The 17,750-nt window shown below is 64.4% G+C and overlaps 8 protein-coding genes across 8 annotated transcripts; 4 read left to right on the top strand and 4 right to left on the bottom strand.

The window, feature by feature from the left end:
* Nucleotides 1-149: 149 nt before the first annotated feature.
* Nucleotides 150-1,718, bottom strand: JCM10292_000772 (uncharacterized protein; the record flags this gene model as incomplete). Its single annotated transcript, XM_076650131.1, has 3 exons — nt 150-361; nt 428-506; nt 582-1,718. The coding sequence occupies 3 exons, from the start codon at nt 1,716-1,718 to the stop codon at nt 150-152; spliced, it is 1,428 nt and encodes a 475-aa protein (XP_076504256.1).
* Nucleotides 1,719-2,142: 424 nt separating this feature from the next.
* On the bottom strand, nt 2,143-4,346 carry JCM10292_000773 (uncharacterized protein; the record flags this gene model as incomplete). Its single annotated transcript, XM_076650132.1, has 8 exons — nt 2,143-2,148; nt 2,281-2,688; nt 2,757-3,230; nt 3,294-3,348; nt 3,415-3,590; nt 3,645-3,783; nt 3,845-3,997; nt 4,063-4,346. 8 exons carry the CDS (start codon nt 4,344-4,346, stop codon nt 2,143-2,145), a joined length of 1,695 nt encoding a protein of 564 aa, XP_076504257.1.
* Nucleotides 4,347-5,035: 689 nt separating this feature from the next.
* BUD13 (Bud13p) lies at nt 5,036-6,177 on the top strand (the record flags this gene model as incomplete). Its single annotated transcript, XM_076650133.1, has 3 exons — nt 5,036-5,270; nt 5,331-5,838; nt 5,892-6,177. The coding sequence occupies 3 exons, from the start codon at nt 5,036-5,038 to the stop codon at nt 6,175-6,177; spliced, it is 1,029 nt and encodes a 342-aa protein (XP_076504258.1).
* Nucleotides 6,178-6,226: 49 nt separating this feature from the next.
* On the bottom strand, nt 6,227-7,195 carry JCM10292_000775 (GNAT family N-acetyltransferase; the record flags this gene model as incomplete). Its single annotated transcript, XM_076650134.1, has 2 exons — nt 6,227-6,492; nt 6,550-7,195. The coding sequence occupies 2 exons, from the start codon at nt 7,193-7,195 to the stop codon at nt 6,227-6,229; spliced, it is 912 nt and encodes a 303-aa protein (XP_076504259.1).
* Nucleotides 7,196-8,476: 1,281 nt separating this feature from the next.
* JCM10292_000776 (uncharacterized protein) lies at nt 8,477-9,727 on the top strand (the record flags this gene model as incomplete). Its single annotated transcript, XM_076650135.1, has 1 exon — nt 8,477-9,727. The coding sequence occupies one exon, from the start codon at nt 8,477-8,479 to the stop codon at nt 9,725-9,727; it is 1,251 nt and encodes a 416-aa protein (XP_076504260.1).
* Nucleotides 9,728-10,680: 953 nt separating this feature from the next.
* On the top strand, nt 10,681-11,860 carry NTA1 (amidase; the record flags this gene model as incomplete). Its single annotated transcript, XM_076650136.1, has 5 exons — nt 10,681-10,775; nt 10,837-10,889; nt 10,960-11,046; nt 11,107-11,667; nt 11,733-11,860. 5 exons carry the CDS (start codon nt 10,681-10,683, stop codon nt 11,858-11,860), a joined length of 924 nt encoding a protein of 307 aa, XP_076504261.1.
* Nucleotides 11,861-11,906: 46 nt separating this feature from the next.
* On the bottom strand, nt 11,907-13,411 carry JCM10292_000778 (NAD(P)H-quinone oxidoreductase; the record flags this gene model as incomplete). The annotated part of the gene is made up of 7 exons (XM_076650137.1): nt 11,907-11,945; nt 12,004-12,051; nt 12,120-12,437; nt 12,503-12,605; nt 12,686-12,925; nt 12,982-13,130; nt 13,295-13,411. 7 exons carry the CDS (start codon nt 13,409-13,411, stop codon nt 11,907-11,909), a joined length of 1,014 nt encoding a protein of 337 aa, XP_076504262.1.
* Nucleotides 13,412-14,046: 635 nt separating this feature from the next.
* Nucleotides 14,047-17,460, top strand: JCM10292_000779 (uncharacterized protein; the record flags this gene model as incomplete). Its single annotated transcript, XM_076650138.1, has 3 exons — nt 14,047-15,843; nt 15,903-15,984; nt 16,049-17,460. The coding sequence occupies 3 exons, from the start codon at nt 14,047-14,049 to the stop codon at nt 17,458-17,460; spliced, it is 3,291 nt and encodes a 1,096-aa protein (XP_076504263.1).
* Between the last annotated feature and the right edge of the window lie 290 nt (nt 17,461-17,750).

Below are 17,750 nucleotides of genomic sequence, written 5' to 3' on the forward strand. Positions count from 1 at the left end.
CGAATGAGGCTCGTCGCAAACTCACTCAGTGAAGCGCACTGTGAGGGAGAACATGTTGCGGCGATGGTAACAAGGAACAGCCAAAGACAGGGGCGGGAACTACAAGTGAGGGAAGAAACTGAAGCCGACAGATAGCCAGAAGAAGGCGACTACGAGTGCTGCTGCTGTCGCCTCTCCTGCTCGGCGTCGAAGAAAGCCTGGATGTGCTCCTTCGTGACCGTCGTGCCGCCCTCGGCGTGAGGGCGGAGGAACGTCTTGAGGCGATCGCTCAGAGTCGTAAAGGCGCGAACCGAGTCGAGCGCTTGGTCCCGCGGCATGCGGTTCAACAGGTGCTCCATGCCGAGATCGAACGTCGACTTGTCTGCCGAGAAGACGGGATCAGCTTTTGTTCGGGGCGTCTGGAGCAGAGAGGCGTGGCAGGACGTACGCGCGTCCGGGTCCTCAGGCGGTTCGAAGACATCCTCCTCCTCGAGCAGGTACGGCAGGTTGACGAACATGGGCAGGCACTGTAGGGGGGTCGGTCTCGCGAGCGTTCAGAGAGGAGGTCGAAGGCTGCGAGACGGGATCGAGCCGACACGCACCTGGCTGCACCGGCACCATCGCGACATCCAGCCTTCCTGCAGAAAGACGTTCGGCTTCAAGCCTTCGCGCATGAAGCGGCGAACAGGACTCTCGGCCGCGTCGAGACTTGGCGGGGCGGAGCAAGTCCCCTTGGCCGCGCTTGCTGTTGTTGAAGCTTCGTCCGAGTGGTCGACCTTGGCCTTCTTCAGCGCCGAGCCATCGTCCGAACCGACCGTCGCATGGCGTTTTGTGCTGTTTGGGAGGCCGGATGAGGAGAGCGGTGCAGGCGAGCTGTCGCCCGCGACGACCGTCGGCTCGGACGAGGGATGTTCCGACGTCGAGGCCGTCGCCGCCTTCAACGGCTTCTCCTGCGCAGCGGACGCCTCGTCTGTCGCCGTCGCTGCGGCAGGACCACTCGCTGATGAGCCTGCGCTCTGCGCCTCCTCAGCGCTCGCTTCTTCTGCCGGCAAGTCGATCTTCCCCAGCACCTTGTCCCCCTTGTCGAGCAGGATTACACCTGTCCCTTCGACACCCGCGTGGCGCTCCGCGATGCGCCGCACTTCGGCGTCGTTTTCGACGCAGCGCCAGCAGATCAGCTGGTCAAAGTCGTCTTGCCGGAGCGGCGCGGCCGGAGAGTCGTCGTCGCTGTGCGGGAGGCCGAGGCACTGCGCGTGGCACCAGTCCTCACAGTGCAAGCACTGCAGCATGTCGTCCGACTCGGTCTGCGGGTCGTACGGGCGCCCGCAGAAGCAGAACCGCCCCTCGAAGTTGGCGTCGTACTTGTTGCGCAGGTTGGCCGGCGCATCGTTGCGCGACGAGATGGAGCAGCACGAGCCGGCGCCCATCGACTCGGTGCCGCAGTCGCAGCGAAAGTTGCGGCGGTTGAACAGCTCGATGAGGTCGTGTTCGCCGTGACATGCGACCGAGCACGCGGCGCACACGGCGCGGTGGTTGAGGCAGGTCCTGCACGCGAAGAGTGGCTGCTTGACGTAACCGAGGTCGTAGGTGCACGCATCGAAGCGGTACGGGACAGCCTCGCGCGCCTCCTCCTCGAGGGCTTCCTGCGCGGCGATCAAATCGCTCGCGTAGAAGTTGTCGTCGGAAGAGGGAACGCCTTCGCGCGTCGGCGAGAACAACAGCGCGTCACGGTTGAGCATGACTGCGGACGAGCCCGCCTGCTCGTGTCCGTACTAGACCCGACCTGCTGGCGGGGAAAGCGGCTTGGTGCAGTGCAGGTGACGTGGTCGAAAGCCGGTGCAGCTGCGCTGCGCGTGGTCCAGCACGTCAGCGTAAGGGAACGCTGACGCCTCTGCCCACAAGAGTGACAACAGTGTTCCGTCGCACCTTGCGATCAAGACGCGTTGAGCGGACGCGTGAAAAGCCGAACCCAGGGCTGACAGATCAATGTGCGTAGTGCGCAGAGCTATTCTGTCGCTGTGCGTCGCGTCTCGGACGCGCTTAGGAGGAGAAGCGTGATGGGAATGAACGAGAGTGCGGGATCGAGCGGCAGGGCAAGCTGGCAAGCCCTGGCATCGTCTAGACGCGGTCCTGCTCGTGCGCAATAGGAGCGATACTGCGATGCTAGGACTGCGACAGGCGTGACGCAGCACAAGATGCTAGAGCTACAGCGGAACAGAGTATACTCGGCTACAGGGGGTTGATGCGAATAACATGGTGATCTGCTTCGGACAGTGAGACAGGCTCTCCTCCTGGGCGCACAGGCTCCGACTCGTCACCGTCACTATCGGACGAACCGACTTGTCGCGCGTCGGCGGGCGAGAGCCAGGTCGGGTTGGTGCCTTCTCGGCTGTCGGTCGTGTCCAGCTCGTCCCCGTCTTGCTCAAGGCGTGTGGAGCCAGGTCTCGAGATTGAGCCGATAGAGCTGGGGAACGGGCTTGGTTTGAGGTAGGGAGGTGGCGTGCCCGACTCCCGCTGCATGTAAAGCCAGGCGAGGCGCAAGTGCGCCGTGAGCGCAACGGCTTCGATGGCGACGTAAATCCAGGAGCTCAGTAAGAGCATAATCTCCATCTCGGCGTACGACCTCGACGGCGGTCCGCTCAGGTCGATTGCAATCCACGTCGCGAGAACGGTGAAGGAGACGGTCATGGCGCAGCCCGAGAAGCCCGTCTGCAAATGCCGCGCGTCAATGATGCCACTTCGCGCACGACTTCCGAAGTCAGGTGCAAGAGACGAACAATGAAGAGGTCGAGCTCAGCTCGATGTAGCAGCTGCAGGTTGCGAGCCTGCGCCCCTAGGCCGCCACCTTGGTCCGCTAGACGCCGCACAGCCGATCGCGACAGAGACGCGTCCACGCTCTTCTTCGCATGCGCAGATTTCGATGTTGTCGGCGAGCTTGCCGTGACGCTACCCTTCGAGGCCGACGACCCAATCTCCTTTTGCTCGGACGTGAAGACCTCCTGGTCCGTCTCCGGTTGCGGCGTTGCGGGGGTCACGGAGAACGCGACGCCGGCGGGTGCACCGTGTCCAGAGGGATGCGATTGGGCCGACTGGGTGTCTGGGACACCCATCTCGACGACGTGGTCATCGGTTTCTGCGCGTACGGGGAAAACGGGCGTGAAGCTCGAGAGCTGCAGGACTTGCAAGTTGTTGACGTTGTCCTTGATTTGGCGGCGGACAAGGAGAAGAAGTGCAACACAACCCAGGTTGACCTGATTTGTCGGGGCGTCCACCTGCGTCAGCATCGTGTGAATGTAAAGTGTGTAGGGACGTACGAGAGCAGTGAAGAAGGGCGCGACGGCAAATGTGGCAAGTGTTCCTTGCGCTGTGCTGCACAAGTCGCACATTGTGTCAAGAAGCGGCAAGGATCTAGTCTACATACGAGGAAAGACGGACCTTCGAGCATGCTTCCCTTCTTCAACAAAGAATGCCCACTCGGCCCGAATTGCTTCAAGGGTGCCTGCCGGTGGTGGGTCTGGCCAGGCGTCCGCACCGGGGATGAGCAACTTGTCGAGGCGATGATGCAAATTGCTGGTTTCGATCCCTGCGTGTATGCCGAAACCGATGCCAATCTGCGCGCGAAGGGGTGAGCCTGTGTCTATCTGACACCTCACAAGGAGACACACAACCAGCGATGCTGCGATGGCGCCCCCGAGCAGCAGGAAGAGCGTGTTGACGACGACGGGACGCAACAGGCGAACTACCGGCTGGTCCTCCCTTGCCGTGATGAGGTATGACTGGAACGATGCCCAGCCGACGATCCACCTGTGGCAAGTTAAGAGTTGGTTATTCACAGACAGGTGCGTTCGATTCAGGATGTACGCACAGCTGCAGGAAGAGCAGCGTCCATGGCACTAGTCGCAGGGGCGTGATTGTCGTATCGTACTCGTCCGTCGCCACCAACCTCCACTCGCTTGCCACGTGAGCCACCAAGAATGGGACGGTGACCAGGGTCAAGCAGGGTTCGAGAAGTTGACGGCTGCGGAGGGTTTCAAGGTTCAGCTGGAGGTGCACGGATGCAACGGCAAGCACCGCAACACGCACTTCCCGACAATGTAGCGCCCTCTCTCCCTGGCGACGAGACGCCAGAAGAATACAGGTTTGCCCCTTCGCCTACAATCCTTGACGGTGAGGACGAGGTTTGCGATCGCGACGACGAAGACGTAGGCGAAGAGCGTGCACAGTATCGACTGGCGCACAATGTAGGTCGTCATGGAGGGCGGCAGCTGAATGAGTGCGGCATGTATGCCGTGCATGAAGTACTTGTACGGATTGACACCTTCAGGTATGGGCATCAGTTCATCCAGGCCGGTCGAGTTGTTGGCCATTCTGATCAGTCAGGGACCCCGACTGCGCGGGCTGCCGCAGGTCCAGAGGCGCTGGATCCGCGCCAACGCGTTGCGAGCGCGTGCCTTGTCAGGCTAGCGAGAGCAGGGAGCGGCGAGCAACGAGCGGGAGGAGTGTGGGAGAGCGGGTTTCGAAGCGCCAGCCTCGTCCTGACCTTCGATTGACCCGACACGCTTTGCGATAATTGGAGCCGGCGTTCTCTGACCCAACGAGGAAGTCGAGCAGAGCGGTGTGCGGTCTCGCCCATGGCGCCCTTGCCAGGGCTGCTCGGAGCTCATTCGATTGCGAGCGCGGGCTCCCGGGACCAGACGCGAACAGGGAGCAGTGTGCGTACGGTGCGACGGTGACCGTCGACTGGCGAGACGACAGAGAAGTGCAAAAGCCGTCGCCGCGTACGGACAGAGCGAGCGTCCGTCTGGCTCGTACTAGCGCTTGCTTAGACGTCTAGTCTGCCGTGGCCGTCCCAGCACACTGCGCAGAAGACTGCCGGCAGTCGAGACGAGACGTCGGAGAGGATGAGGTAGGGTCGCCTCGCTCCACATCGCACCGCCTCGAGCGAGAGGTCGCTTGGAGGCTAAGCGAGGGCTCAGCAACACGCCAGACGCGCAAACGCTGCCACGCAACCCTCACCCACACCTCGCGGCGTCCCCCGCCTCGTACCTGTGCCGCCATGAGCGACCTGCAGGCCTACCTCGCGGCCAAATACATGTCGGGCGCGAAAGCCGACGCTATCCTCGAGCGCTCGGGGGAGGACGGCAAGCGGCGCAAGAAGAAGCGCCGCGTCGATACCTACGGCTCGTCCGCCGCTCCGACGGCCAGCACGAGCGGCGGCGCGGGCGGGTTCGTCGTCGACGATGACGACAGCGGGTGGGCGAAAGAGGTCGAGGAGGAGGAGTACAAGCCAGGTGCGCTCTCGCTTCTGTCCTTGCTGCTCTCGGGCCTTTCCGCTGACTTCGCCCTCGCAGTCGTCGAGGAGCGGCGCGGGCAGTTCAAGGCCAAGGCCAAGGCAGACTCATGGGCCACGATTCGCGAGTCTGATCCTGCCCTCCGCCCGCCTTCTCCCACACCCGAACCCGAGGACGAGGCGCCGGCTATCGCGTCCGTCACGGTCGAAGCGGCGCCACGCGGCGGTCTGCAGTCGGCGGCGGACTTGCGCGCCGAGCAGGAGCGCAAGAAGGCCGAGCAGGAGCGGCGGCGACTGAAGTCGCAAAGGGAGGAGGAGAAGCGGCGAGCCGAGGCGCGCGAACGCGGCGAGGACGAGGACGACGCCGATCCAACAGCGACCGTCTACCGCGATGCGACGGGCAAGCGGATAGACATGAAGGTGCGCAAGGCCGAGGAGGCCAAGAAGAAGCGCGACGAGCTCGAGAAGGAGATGGCGCGCATGGAGTGGGGTAAGGGTCTCGTGCAGCAGGAGGAGAAGGAGCGGCTCGCTCGCGAGGCGGAGAAGCTGAAGAATCGCAGTTTCGCCCGGTGCGTTCGTCCCTCTCGTGCACAAGGTCGCCCGCTGACCTGGCTATTCGCAGGCACGCGGATGACGAAGACATGAACGACGAGCTCAAGGATGTCGAGCGGTGGAACGACCCGGCTGCGGCCTTCCTCACGAAGAAGGATAAGAAGAAGAGCAAGGCACCCAAGTACCCGGTCTACAAGGGCCCGCCGCCACCGCCAAACCGCTTCAACATCCTGCCCGGATATCGCTGGGACGGCGTCGACCGCGGGAACGGGTTCGAGAAGAAGCTGATGGAGAAGCGCAACTCGCGCTCGGTATGGAATGCCGCCGCGCACGCGTTCTCAACTGAAGACATGTAGCGCCCTGCATGCATTCTAGTACGCAACAATGTCGTGCCGCCCGGACCTGCTACGCCCGCTCAAAGTCCACTCGCCTCAGCCGCAAGTTCGTGACTTCTTTGGTCCCGCCACCCCTAGCCTCTGAGATTTGCCGTTTGAATGTGTAGTACGCCTGGAAGCCGCACTTCTCCTGCGTGCGAATGCTGGCACGGTTCTCGGTGAAGGCGGCGCCGCGGATCTCATCGGCGCGAAGGAAGGGGAAGACGTAGGTCGAGAGGACGGTGCGCAGCACGTGCTGCATGATGCCCTTGCCATGATAGTCCGGGTTCAGGAAGACTGGAGGCGGAGCTTGTGAGCGTGGCTTCAACGGTCATGGAGGAAAGTGTATCGCACAGCCGAACGTCCAGATGATGCTTGGCTCGCCAGCCTCCTTCGCGTCGTTCTCCTTCAAGAGCTGGTCCCTCTCCACCTCGTCCGGCGTGTCCTCGTAGTTCCACCTAGGCAAGCCGAAATCGCCGACCCATTCGCCCGTGTCCGCGCGGCGGATGTTTCCCACTGGCAGGCCGTCGACGATCCATGGCGCCGCGCTCGCTTCCGAGACACCCGTCGGGTCTTCCTCTCGCCGCAAACGCTCCTCTTCGGCCCGCTGCGCCAGTTTCTTGAACGCCTCCTCGGCCGCTTTGCGCCTGAAGTCATTCCATTCGCGCGCGATCTCCTCGGTGTAAGGGTACGGCGGGCCGACGAGGCTGAACGCGACGCGTGGGTCGTTGAGAGTGCGCACCAAGGCCGGCGGGTCCGATGGGCGCGGGGGCGTCAGGATCAGCGGGAGCGAGGTGGGGGAGGGGGAGGAGAGCGGGAGGAACGGCTCGAGGACCGTCGACGCGCCGCGGCCGGAGTCCGTGTCGGTATCGGCGGGGGCCTGTGAGGCTGCGCCCCCTAGCTTGACCTCGTGGAAGCGGAAAGGCGTACGCTGCGAGATAAGGGCTCGAGCAGCGGGGGAGATGCTGAGCGCGAGCGCAGGCGAATGAGGCTCGTCCATGCTGAGGGAAGGCAAGACAAGGCAGCAGCAAGAAGCACGAGCGCGTTGTAGGTGTTGCAGCGCGAGCCAGATACCAGAGATGGAGTCAAGGCGAGGACCGCGTGGTGCAGGCTGGCAGAGTCAAGCGTGTGGAATCGACGAGGTCTTTGGACTTCCGCGAGTCTGTTGAGTCGAATACAAAAGCAGCGGGATGCAGATCGAGCGTGGTAGAGACGGACGGAGAGAGGCCTCCGCGCAGCGACCACTGAGGGAGGGAAGTCGCGATGGTGTCCTCGACATCACATTCGATATGCTCAGCAGACTACAGTCCATTCTCATCCATCCACTGCATCACGCGCTCCCAGCCCTGTTCGTTTCGCTCACCGATGATGCGGCGCACGAGCGCATCCTCCTCGTCTTCGCCTTCCTGCGGGCCATAGTCGCGGACCAGGCGATGCTCCTCGACTTGTCGAGCTTCTGACGCCATGACAGCGATCGGAAAGCCCGGCTCGTAGTTGAAGTCGTTCAGCGGTGTCGGAAAGGCGTCTGGACGAGTCGAGTGCGCCAGCGGGGCGACGGTCGGCGAGATGAGGCACAACCCCGAGAGTGGGTGAGATGAGACGTAGGTCTCGGCTAACAGCGCGGAAGCGGACGAGGCAAACAGGAGGGGCGGGAAGGGCGAAGATGCGGCAGGGTCTCGCAGGAGACGGACGAGTTCTGCGAGTGTGGTTCTCAGTCTCTGCCCCTGCCGTGCGTTTTTAGACTAAAGACCTTGTTCGAGCTTGCTGAGCCGTCCTTCTGTAGTTGATTCAGCCGACGCGCAGGCAGGGTCGACGTCCAGGACGAGCGAAGCGTAGCCTTTCGCGGCGAAACGGTCGATCCACAAGTCCCAGGAGCTGCCGCGCGGAACAAGAGCCTCAGCACAGTGTGGCCGTGCGGCTAACAAAGGAGCAGAGCGCACGATGCAGGCGTATGATCCCAGCCCTGGAGCGCCAGCCAGCAGAGAGGAAGAGCGAGCTGTCTTGAAGAGGACGGAGGGACAACGCGGACGGTTGAGAGCGCTCGCCGGTGTGCTACCTCGAAAAGCCGTAGTCGTGTCTGAGCCAGTGTTCGCAGCATCGCTTGTGCGCCGGGAAGATGCCGAGGACAAGGGCCGTTCTCGAGCCCGTGGCTCGCGCTCCTTCGCCCAACGTCTGTCTGTCGCATCCACACACTCTCCGAGGTGCATGGCGCAGCCAGCTGTCTGCTCTGCGACCCTACTGATCCCCTCGACCCACCCGCACCAGCTCGCGCGCCTTCACCATGCCGCGCTCGGCGTCCCCGTCCCCTTCCTCCCCTTCCCGTCAGGCATCCCGCGCGCCTCGCCCGCGCACCCAGCCGACGCGCATGAAGCACGCACAGTCAGGCCAGCCGGGCGTCATCACCCTCCCGCAGTCGGCAAAGCACGAACCGCCTGCGTCGCCACCCACGCACTCCCGCCACTCGCAGTCTGGACCGCGTCCGCCCCCGGGCACCGACGCCAGCACTCAGCCCGCCCTGGAGCAGCCGCATGCCAAACAGGAGCGTCGCAGGAGGGCTCGTGGCACGCGCAGCGATAGTCCGCTCAAGCAGGGCGCCTCGCTCGCGCCCTCGGATGCCGACGAACCCCCCGCTGAATCGCCCGTTCTCGGCGATGCAGGCGCAGCCACGCCCAGCAAGACGTCTGGGCGTAAGCGCAGGGGCGGTAAGGGCAGCCGGCAGCCAAGCCCGCCGCCTATCGAGGGTATTCCCATCGAGCAGCCCGCTCCAGCCTTCCCCTCGACCACTCCACCGCAGACCGACTTCGCCGCGCTCGCGACGCACTCGCGCTCGGTTCCGCCCGACCCATTCTCGCAGCCGCCGCGCGTCGACGCCTGGGACATGCCTGCTGCCCCGCAGCACGCCGACAAGCCCAAAGAGAACCTCTCCTGGCAGCAGGAGCTCCTGCGCAACGGTTCGGCGAGCGCGCTTTCGAGCACGCGGAACAAGGCCGAGTCGCCCGTCCAGCGCTCGCGCTCGCGCGGCATGACCGGCAAGGATGCCCGCACGAGTGGTTCGAGTGGGGCCTCGTCGTCGTCGAACGGGAGGGCGCGCCCGCCTCTTCACGCTTCCGTCTCGGAGAACGGCACGGCCGCTGGCCCATCGCTCAACTGGCAGCAGGAGTTGCTCCTGCAGTCGGATGCGACGGCGCTCGCGCAGCAGGCGCCGCCTCCTACGGCCTCGGGTCTGACGCCAGCTCGTCAGCGTCGCAACCTCGTCAAGGACAGCATCACCTTCGGGCTGAGCGGTCTCGACCTGACCGATGAGGATATCGACACGCACGCCTCGCCGCGTCGGAGCCAGCCGCAGTCGCGTGCGCGCACGCAGCCGTCGTCGCACGCCGCGACGGGCTTCTCGACCCCGACCAAGGCGCAGCCTGTGCAGCCGGTCGAGCCACGCTATGCCGGCCCGACTTTCCACAACTCGCCGGCTGCGAGCTCTTTGCCCATGCCGTCGTTCATGCTGCGCCGCAAGGTTGATGCGCTCGCCATCTAAGCGCGCTCCAGCATCTCATCCCGGGCTTCGCCTCTTCCGCCTCTTTCCGCCTCCGGGTATGTGTATCCGCTCAGCTTGGCGTATCTGCGGTGCTGACCGAACTTTGCGTTCGAAGTCTCGCTCCGTCTGCTGTTACTGTCCCTGCCTCCATACCTCGCTGTTCATACCTGCACGCGCTGCGTCAAGTGTACTCCGTTCGCCATCGCCTTTTTCGCCCATCTATCCCGGATCCCGTCAACCCGCATGCATCGCATTCTCGCACGCTGTTCGCAACACCACCGAGCACCGACTACGACTTTCGCGTGATGATCTCGCCGCCTCACTTTCGCCGTGTTCGTCCTCCCACATGTCGTCTTCCGTCGCCTTTGTTGTCGCCTTCGCCACGCCACCACGCTCGCATTTCTCGGGCTCGCGGGTTCTTTTCCGGGTTGCCAGCCGATTTTCCAGGCGGTCTCTTGTCGTTCGTCGTCCACCCTTGTCGTATATCGGTCTTGCCCTCTCTCGCCTCCTCTTCCCTTCCCCCACGCTGTGCCCCTGTTGTGTCCATCGGCCCTTTGTGCCCCTGCTCGCTCGCCGCGGCGGAGTCAGGAGGAAGAGGAGGAAAACCCGGGTCCGCTACCGAGCTATATCGCGTCTCGTAGGATCTGCCCCTCTCGTCTCGTTGTGTTTTTCTTCTCCCCCACCCAATTGTAGTCTCCTCACCCTCGTGCTCGCCCCCTCCCTACCTTGCCTACCCCCGCCGCCTCGCTTTTAGCCCCTCTCCCCCCTCGTTGTGTCGCCTCCCCATTTCTCCTTTCGCCAGCGCCTGTTCAACCAGGTGCACTTGCAATCACTCTCGCTCCTCATCCAGTCTTGCACCGTCGGGAAAGAACTGGTCGACTCGGCCGCTCTGACCGGGCCGCCGTGTTCTGCTCGGCCCTTGCCTTCGCACCGCATCTCGCCCTTCGTGCGACATGACTCGCCGCCTCCGTATAGCCTGTGTGCAGCTTGAGCCGGTATTCAAGGACCCGGCGGCATCGATGCGACGCGCAGACGAGCTCCTCGTCTCGTTCGTTTTGTCGTCTTCATCACAATGCTGGTCGCCGCTAGATCTGCTTGGACCGCTGCAGGGTCGCGCCCAGTACTCTCGATCTGCTCGTGCTGCCCGAGATGGCGTTCACCGGCACGTTTGGCTTGTCTCCTTTTCAGCCCGTCTGTTTCGCATGCTCAAACCGCTTGTCCGCCCGCTGCAGGCTACTACTTCCAGTCTCGAGAGGACGTCGACCCGTTTGCAGAGGATGCGACGAGCGGGCCAACTTTCCAGTGGGCGGCGCAGACTGGTGCGCCCTCTCGCCTTCTTTCCGACTGCCGATCTGACTGTGAGACCGGCCTCTGTGCAGCCCGCCGGCTTTCTTGCTACGTCGTTGTCGGCCTGCCGACCAGCTCCGCCGCCGACGGATCCCAGCTGTCATCCAAGGAATTCTACAACTCGCTCCTCATCGTCTCGCCCTCCGGCTTGCTCACGCACGTTTACCACAAACACCACCTCTTTGGCGGGCCGCCTCCTGAGCGCGCAGTCGACTATCTGTGGGCGACCGCCGGCGCAGGCTTTACGGCGCTGGACCTGCCCTTCCCTTCCTCATCGCCGCACGCACAGGGAGGGGCGACCTTCCGCCTCGTGCCCGGCATCTGCATGGACCTGAACGAGCGCGACTTTGCGCCGACGGACGAGTACGCACTCGCGAGCTTTGCGGCCGAACAAGACGCGGATGTGCTGCTCGTGGCAATGAGCTGGCTGGACTCGGCGGCTGAGGAGGGGCTGCGGGAGGCGCGAGACCCGGAAGGGACGGATGGAGAGGACGAGTGGAGGGACGTGCTAACGTACTGGGTCGTGCGGTCGATGCCATTACTCGGGAGCGGAGCGGCGTTGGTCTGCGCGAACCGCGTCGGGCGAGAAGGCGGTGCGTATCTGCTCTCTCCCGCATTCCGCCCACGAGCTGACCCACATGATTATCTGCAACCGCAGACACGGTGTTCACGGGGTTGAGCTGCGCTCTCGAGCTGAAGAGCCGGCCGCAGGTGGTCAAGTACGCCAGCAAGCGCAGGGCCGAAATCGTGCATGCGGTGGTAGAGCTTCCGACGCGAGACGACTAGCTAGCGACAGGAATTGCATTGCGAGCGTTCGTGACGCATCTATCGGTTACGAGATGCGAACAATGATCTTTCCGATGTTCTTGGCCTGGGCCGGCGCAATCATAAGCAAAGCCTGCGCTTACGGGAAGGGGGACGACACGCACCTGCTCCATCTCTTGGTGCGCCTGGACAATGTCCTTCCAGTCGAAGACCTGTCCAAGGCCCGAGGCGTCAATCAACAGGGCCCGCAGAAGCGCAGACGTCCAGCAAGAGCGCGAACCTTGTGAATGACCAAGTCGATGCCCTCTTCGCCCTTGCACTTGGCAAACACCTTGTCCATCGCGCGCCGCCTGAAGTCCTGCAGCAGGTTGGTCTGGTACTCGAGCGACCTCGAGCGGAGCGTCGTGCCCTCGACGCGCGCACGCTTGTAGAGCAGCTGCGCGAGGTTGAAGGGCTTGTCCGTCACGGCGCCGCCGACGAGACCGACGAGGACGATGCGGCCGTCGCGCGCGAGCGAGGCGATGTTGGAGTCCCAGTACGACGCGCCGACGAGGTCGATGATCACGTTGACACCTTCGCCGTTCGTGAGCTTCGAGACCTGCGGACACTCGCGCGATCAGGAAGGACGTTGCCGCCAGAACGGTGCTCCTGGTTCAGACGCACCTCGTCAGCAAAGTTCTGCGTCTTGTAGTTGACGCCCTTCGCGCCGTGCTGCTCGACAAAGTTGACCTTGTCGTCCGATCCGGCCGTCGCCACCACAAGCTTGCTGCTCAAGGTTTCGCAGTTAGCATCAGCTTGGCGTATGGGCTCCGTGTCAACAGAACGAGCGCAAGGCCCGTGACGCACGCGCCAAACATCTTTGCGAGCTGGATCGCAGCAAGGCCGACGCCTGACGCCCCGGCGTGCACGAGGACCGACTGGCCCTCCTTCATCTCGGCGATGAGCATGAGCGTCTGCCACGCCGTGAGGAGGTTCTCGGGGATGGCGGCCGCCTTCTCCCACGAAAGATGCTCAGGCTTGCGCGTGGTCATGCCGGCCGGGACGGAAATGTACTCGGCATACGCGCCGCCCGTCGCAAGACCGAAACTACGTGCGAGTGCTCAGCAAAGTCCGGGAAGTGCCGAGAGTTGGACGGGACGCACACCTCGTCACCCTTCTTGTACTCGCTCTCGCCCGGTTCCTCAACCGTCCCGCTGAACTCGACTCCGAGGATGGTGGACGCGCCGGGAGGAAGCGGATATGCGCCTTTTCGCTGCATAATGTCCATGCGGTTCAGGCCGAAGCAGATGACCTGTGGAACGTGCGAGCGGGTCGGGTCAGCCAGTGATCCGAGGCGGATGTTGATGTTGAGAGGAGAGTAGCCAACTAACCTGTGATCGTGGCGGTACAGAACATGAGCAACGAGGTCGTCAGCAAGGTCGCGTACACAGGCAGCACGCAATAGCTCCAGCAGACCTTGACCAGGATGCGGCCGTCGCTCGGCTTGAGGGTGGGGCGGTCCGTCTCGCCGACGTAGAGCCCGTCAGCGGTTTCGGACTTGCCGTCCTTGATGAGTACAGCGCGCATGCTCATTGTAGCAGTCCTCGAGCGAGCGTGAAGGGGCAGACTGGGAGCAGGAGTGACGAGGGTGAGCGGTGAGCAAGCCGACCTCGGACAGCGGGGAGCCGGCCTTAGTCCCGGCATTCCCGACCAGACCAGCGCGCAGGCAGAGCGAGGAGAGGATCCAGCATCAGAGCAGCAGGCGCAGAGGGACTCGGAGTCGCATCGAACGAGGTCCAAGCGAGAGGCGGACGCGCGTCGACGGGACAAAAGGTCAACTCTGCCGCGAGGAGAGCGACGGACGCGACACGGTCATCTCGCGCAGTCGCTCTGCAGCAGGGCATCACGCGACCTCGTGCAACGCTCCAGTGCACTCGCAGAGTCTCGTATACCCAGCGCACCTGCTCCGCGACGCCCTCCGCGCTCGGCCATCCCCGTCAGCGCGACTTCACCTCCGCCCGACTGTCATCGCCACTGCTGCATCGCCCTCCGCAAGTCGCGCTTCGCCCACACACGCACCAGCACCACAGCGGGGCCGAGCGTCCCCCTTGCGGTGGACGCGCGCTGGGAGGGCGGCAGAGCGGTGAGTGGTGCCGCTCGAGTCTTTTGGCATCGCTTCGAGCTGACTCCACCTCGCGCCGTCCCGCGGCAGCGAGCTGAGGGCAGCGATGCACCTCACTATCGTTCCGCCGCTGGCCTACCCCGTCCCTCCGATTCTTCAGTCCCACGAGATCCACCCGCCGCGCATCCCGCCAAACACGGTCCGCACGCCGGCCGCCTACCTCCGCGCTCGCAAAGCCCTCGCCCGGGTCGGACTCGCTCTTGCGAATCCTGTCGCCGCGGACCGTGCGCTGTGGTGGCAATCGGCGGTCAAGGAAGTCGAGTGGAATCTCGAGGAAGAGGTCCTCCTCGTCACCTTCACCGACGGGCGTGAGGAGAGGTGGGACCTGAGCGACGACGGCGGCGACGACGAAGACATGGTCGATGAGCTCGAGGACGAGGCGTCGAACGGCTTGCCAGCGGCGCAGGCGCGGGAAGCGCCCGAAGCCCAGGTTCCTCGCCCCTCCTCCTGGGCACCCTCAGTCGTCCTCGCTCGCCTGCGACACCTCAGCATCGAGCTTCGCACCGCCTACGATGACCTCGGCACGGCCCACGCGCGCGACAGCCTCGCGCCCGAGATCACTTCGACGAGCGACTGGCATCTCCTCATGCAGCTCGCCGCCGAGCCCAGCCGCGACGTCCCGTTCGAATGGAGCGATGCGCACACGTTGTACGAGTATGTGATGCAGGGCGTCGAAGACGACGAGCCGACCTCGCCGGATAAATCGGACCAGGCGGCTTCGTGTCGGCCTTCTCAATCCGCCGAGGTCAGTCGCTCGCGCAAGTACTGCGGCCAATTCAGGTCGCGACGTCGCCCCCGCTGCACGAGTTCGACCGCCGCGCTCGCCGACATGAATCCGCCTTACGACTACCTGGCGACCATCGCCCTGTTGACAGAAGTTCGTCAGTACCTCGCCGACCTCTTCGCGCAGACGGTCCTCCCGAAGCTGCGCGACCTCGCGCCGCCAATGTACACGCTCTGGGCGGCCGAAGGCGCGATCATCTGGTGCCGCAGGGAGGCGATCAAGCAGGGCGGGCAGCTCGCGCAGCTCCTCGTCGACCTCCTCGACGACGAGGGCGACCAATTCGACGCCGATTCGGAGCCCGACATCCTCGTCGCGGGCGAAGACGACATGGTCATCGACCCTGACGGGTTCGACAACCCGTTCGGTGCCATGATCGCCAGCGACGATGAGGGCGGCGCGTTCGGTCACGCAGGGCAGTGGCGCGACGAGGAGAAGCGCCAGCGCCGCCTCGAGAGCAACGTCCTCGACGCGCTACGGGACGACTTTGAGCTGCGCTGCTGGTGCGAGCACGCGCTCGAGCGGGCGAGGGCGCTCGAGCAGCGCGAATGGCTCGACGAGGCCATCGAGCCCGACTGGATCACGCCGCCGCTGCCGGTCGAGGTCTCCAAGGTGAGCGATGGGGCGACGAGCGATCTCGAAGGCGACGAGGCGGGATTGCCGAGGCGCGGAAGGATGTCGGGCCTTCGCCTGCCCATGTCGTTCGAGCCCAGGTCGTCCTCGTCGTCGCAGCTCGCCTCGCCGCCGACCTCGCCGCCGCCTGGCTCGGACGACGATGACGTTCTCAGGGACGGCTACGTCGCCGCGATGCGCTTGGCTTCGGCCTTCACGTCGCCGTCCGCGACCGACAGCGACGACATGGGTTCTGACGAGGAGGAAGCGCCGACGAGCGCTCAATCAAGGGTCCGCTCGCCCGGCTTCTTCTACCCAGAAGACCATGTTGGCGAGCGCTTCTTGCCGCCGAGGCTGCCGAAGGAGCTGTTGACGCCGAGCAGGACGAGGGGTCGCGAGATGGAGGAGCAGCGCGAGAAGGTCCATGACGCGCTGAATTCCATTGCCGGAGTGCGTCCGTGCTGCATCTTATCGTCCTGTCCCAGACAACCGATGAAGTGCACTCGCAGATTCAGAAGCGCATGCGCGACCTGCAGGCGTTCGAGACGGACGAGATGGCGAGGTGGGAGGACATACGGTCCGAGGAACGCAGTCAGTACCGCTTCCCTGGTTTTCCATCAAGCAAGGAGGTGTGCTCACCCGCTCTTACACGCAGGAGAGAAGGCGCCGTCGCCGCCGCCTGCCTCGGGTCTCCGCACGCCTCGTCCTTCCGCCTTCTCTCCTCCGCCGCCCGAAGTCTCGGGCAAGGTCATCCCGCTCAAGGCGCAGCCGCTACGCAAGCAAGCGGGCGACAAGGCACTCACGATCGAGCTCAACGCCGCGCTCGCGCAGCTAGAATCGTCGCAACTCGAGCCGCGCAAGAAGATCAAGGTGCACCGCAGCAAGCCGAAGACGGACAAGCCTCGCAGACGGCAGAAGCACAACCTCGAGATGCACAGCAAGGTGCTCGCCATCAAGTCGCAGATTCACCGGGACAGCGGCGGCGGCGGCGCTGGCGTGCGCACCAAGAAGCGCAAGCGCACGAGGCGGGACAGCGCGCCGGGAGTGAGGGTGAGCGAGGATGGCGAGACGAGCGGAGACGCGGCGACGGGCATCAAACGGCGGAGGAAGGGCAAGGCGGTCCGCCGCGAGCCCGCTCACGCCGACCTGTCAGCCGGAACCACCGGCTCGTCCACCACCGACCAGCAAGAGCATTCGACGATGCTTTCGAGTGTCATCCGCCCTGCAGCAGCAAATGACGACCGTCGCACCTCAGCAGCGCTCGAAGTGAGCAATCGACGCCGACCAGCGCTCGAAGCCGTCAACCTCGCACGCCGTATCTCCTGGCCCGAAGACGACGACGACAATGACGATGCATTCGTCGCGAACGACGTTGAGGAGAACAGCTCGCACGACTTGTCGACGCATCCGGCGAGGGTCTACGGAGACGAGAGCGACTCGGACGAGGACGCTGACGGCGAGTTCGAGGAGGTCGACATCGCTTCGGGGCTGAGCGCTCAGCCACAGCACGGCATCGTCCTGCCTTCGCTCCATTTGCGGCCCGAATCGCCGTTCCTCGAGGCGTACGAAGCGCCGACCCGCCCGCCGTCGCCATTTCCGGCGGGCACGCCCACTCTGGCCGCCTCGCCTCCGCCTTCGCGGCTGATCCTGCCCAGCTTCTCGACCTTGTATCCGACGTCGATGGATCGCACGATTGCGCCGCCGTCGCCGACGTCACCTGCGCCGTCGACGTCGACCCAGCTCGCACCGCTTCTCCTGCATGCGCCATCGCCCGTACGGCCGCTTGCTCTGCGCGGCTACTCGAGCCTGCCGTATGTCCCGCCGACGCCGCCGTCTCGACTCCCACCGTACCGCTCGCCGTCGGTCCCGCCCGTCAAGACGACGCCCCCGCCGAGTCCTTCGCCCGCACCGAGAGCGCCAGTACCGAGCCTCGCACAGCGCGTGCGCGACCGCTTCATCTGCACCGTGCCAATACCCGTGTACGCGCCGTCTCAGCAGAGCGATGTCGATGTCGGCACAATCGCGCAGTTTGACCGCGGGAGAACGCCGCACAGGAACCCAGGCTGAGCCAAGCGTGGGTCAATCCGGCCCTCGGTGCATGCGCCGGTTCCTCGACGTCCCGGGTGCAGCTGGGCAGTGTGCAAGCGAACTGACTCGCTCGAACCTGCAGGTCCGCCCTCAAACACCTTCATCGCGCGCCAGCTCCACCCGCATCTTCCCTCCGCACGTGCTCCGCACGAATCCTCTTCTGTAGCCTACGCATCGCCATACGCAACACGCACATCGTTCAGAGGTCCTCAAAGCACGAGCGGGAGGTGGCGGATCAGCCATGGTGCGAGCCGTTGCATTGAGTGCTC

Source organism: Rhodotorula paludigena, assembly GCF_050403205.1.
Source record: "Rhodotorula paludigena JCM10292 DNA, Rt_paludigena_JCM10292v1_ctg32, whole genome shotgun sequence".
In the NCBI taxonomy this organism is placed as follows: domain Eukaryota; kingdom Fungi; phylum Basidiomycota; class Microbotryomycetes; order Sporidiobolales; family Sporidiobolaceae; genus Rhodotorula; species Rhodotorula paludigena.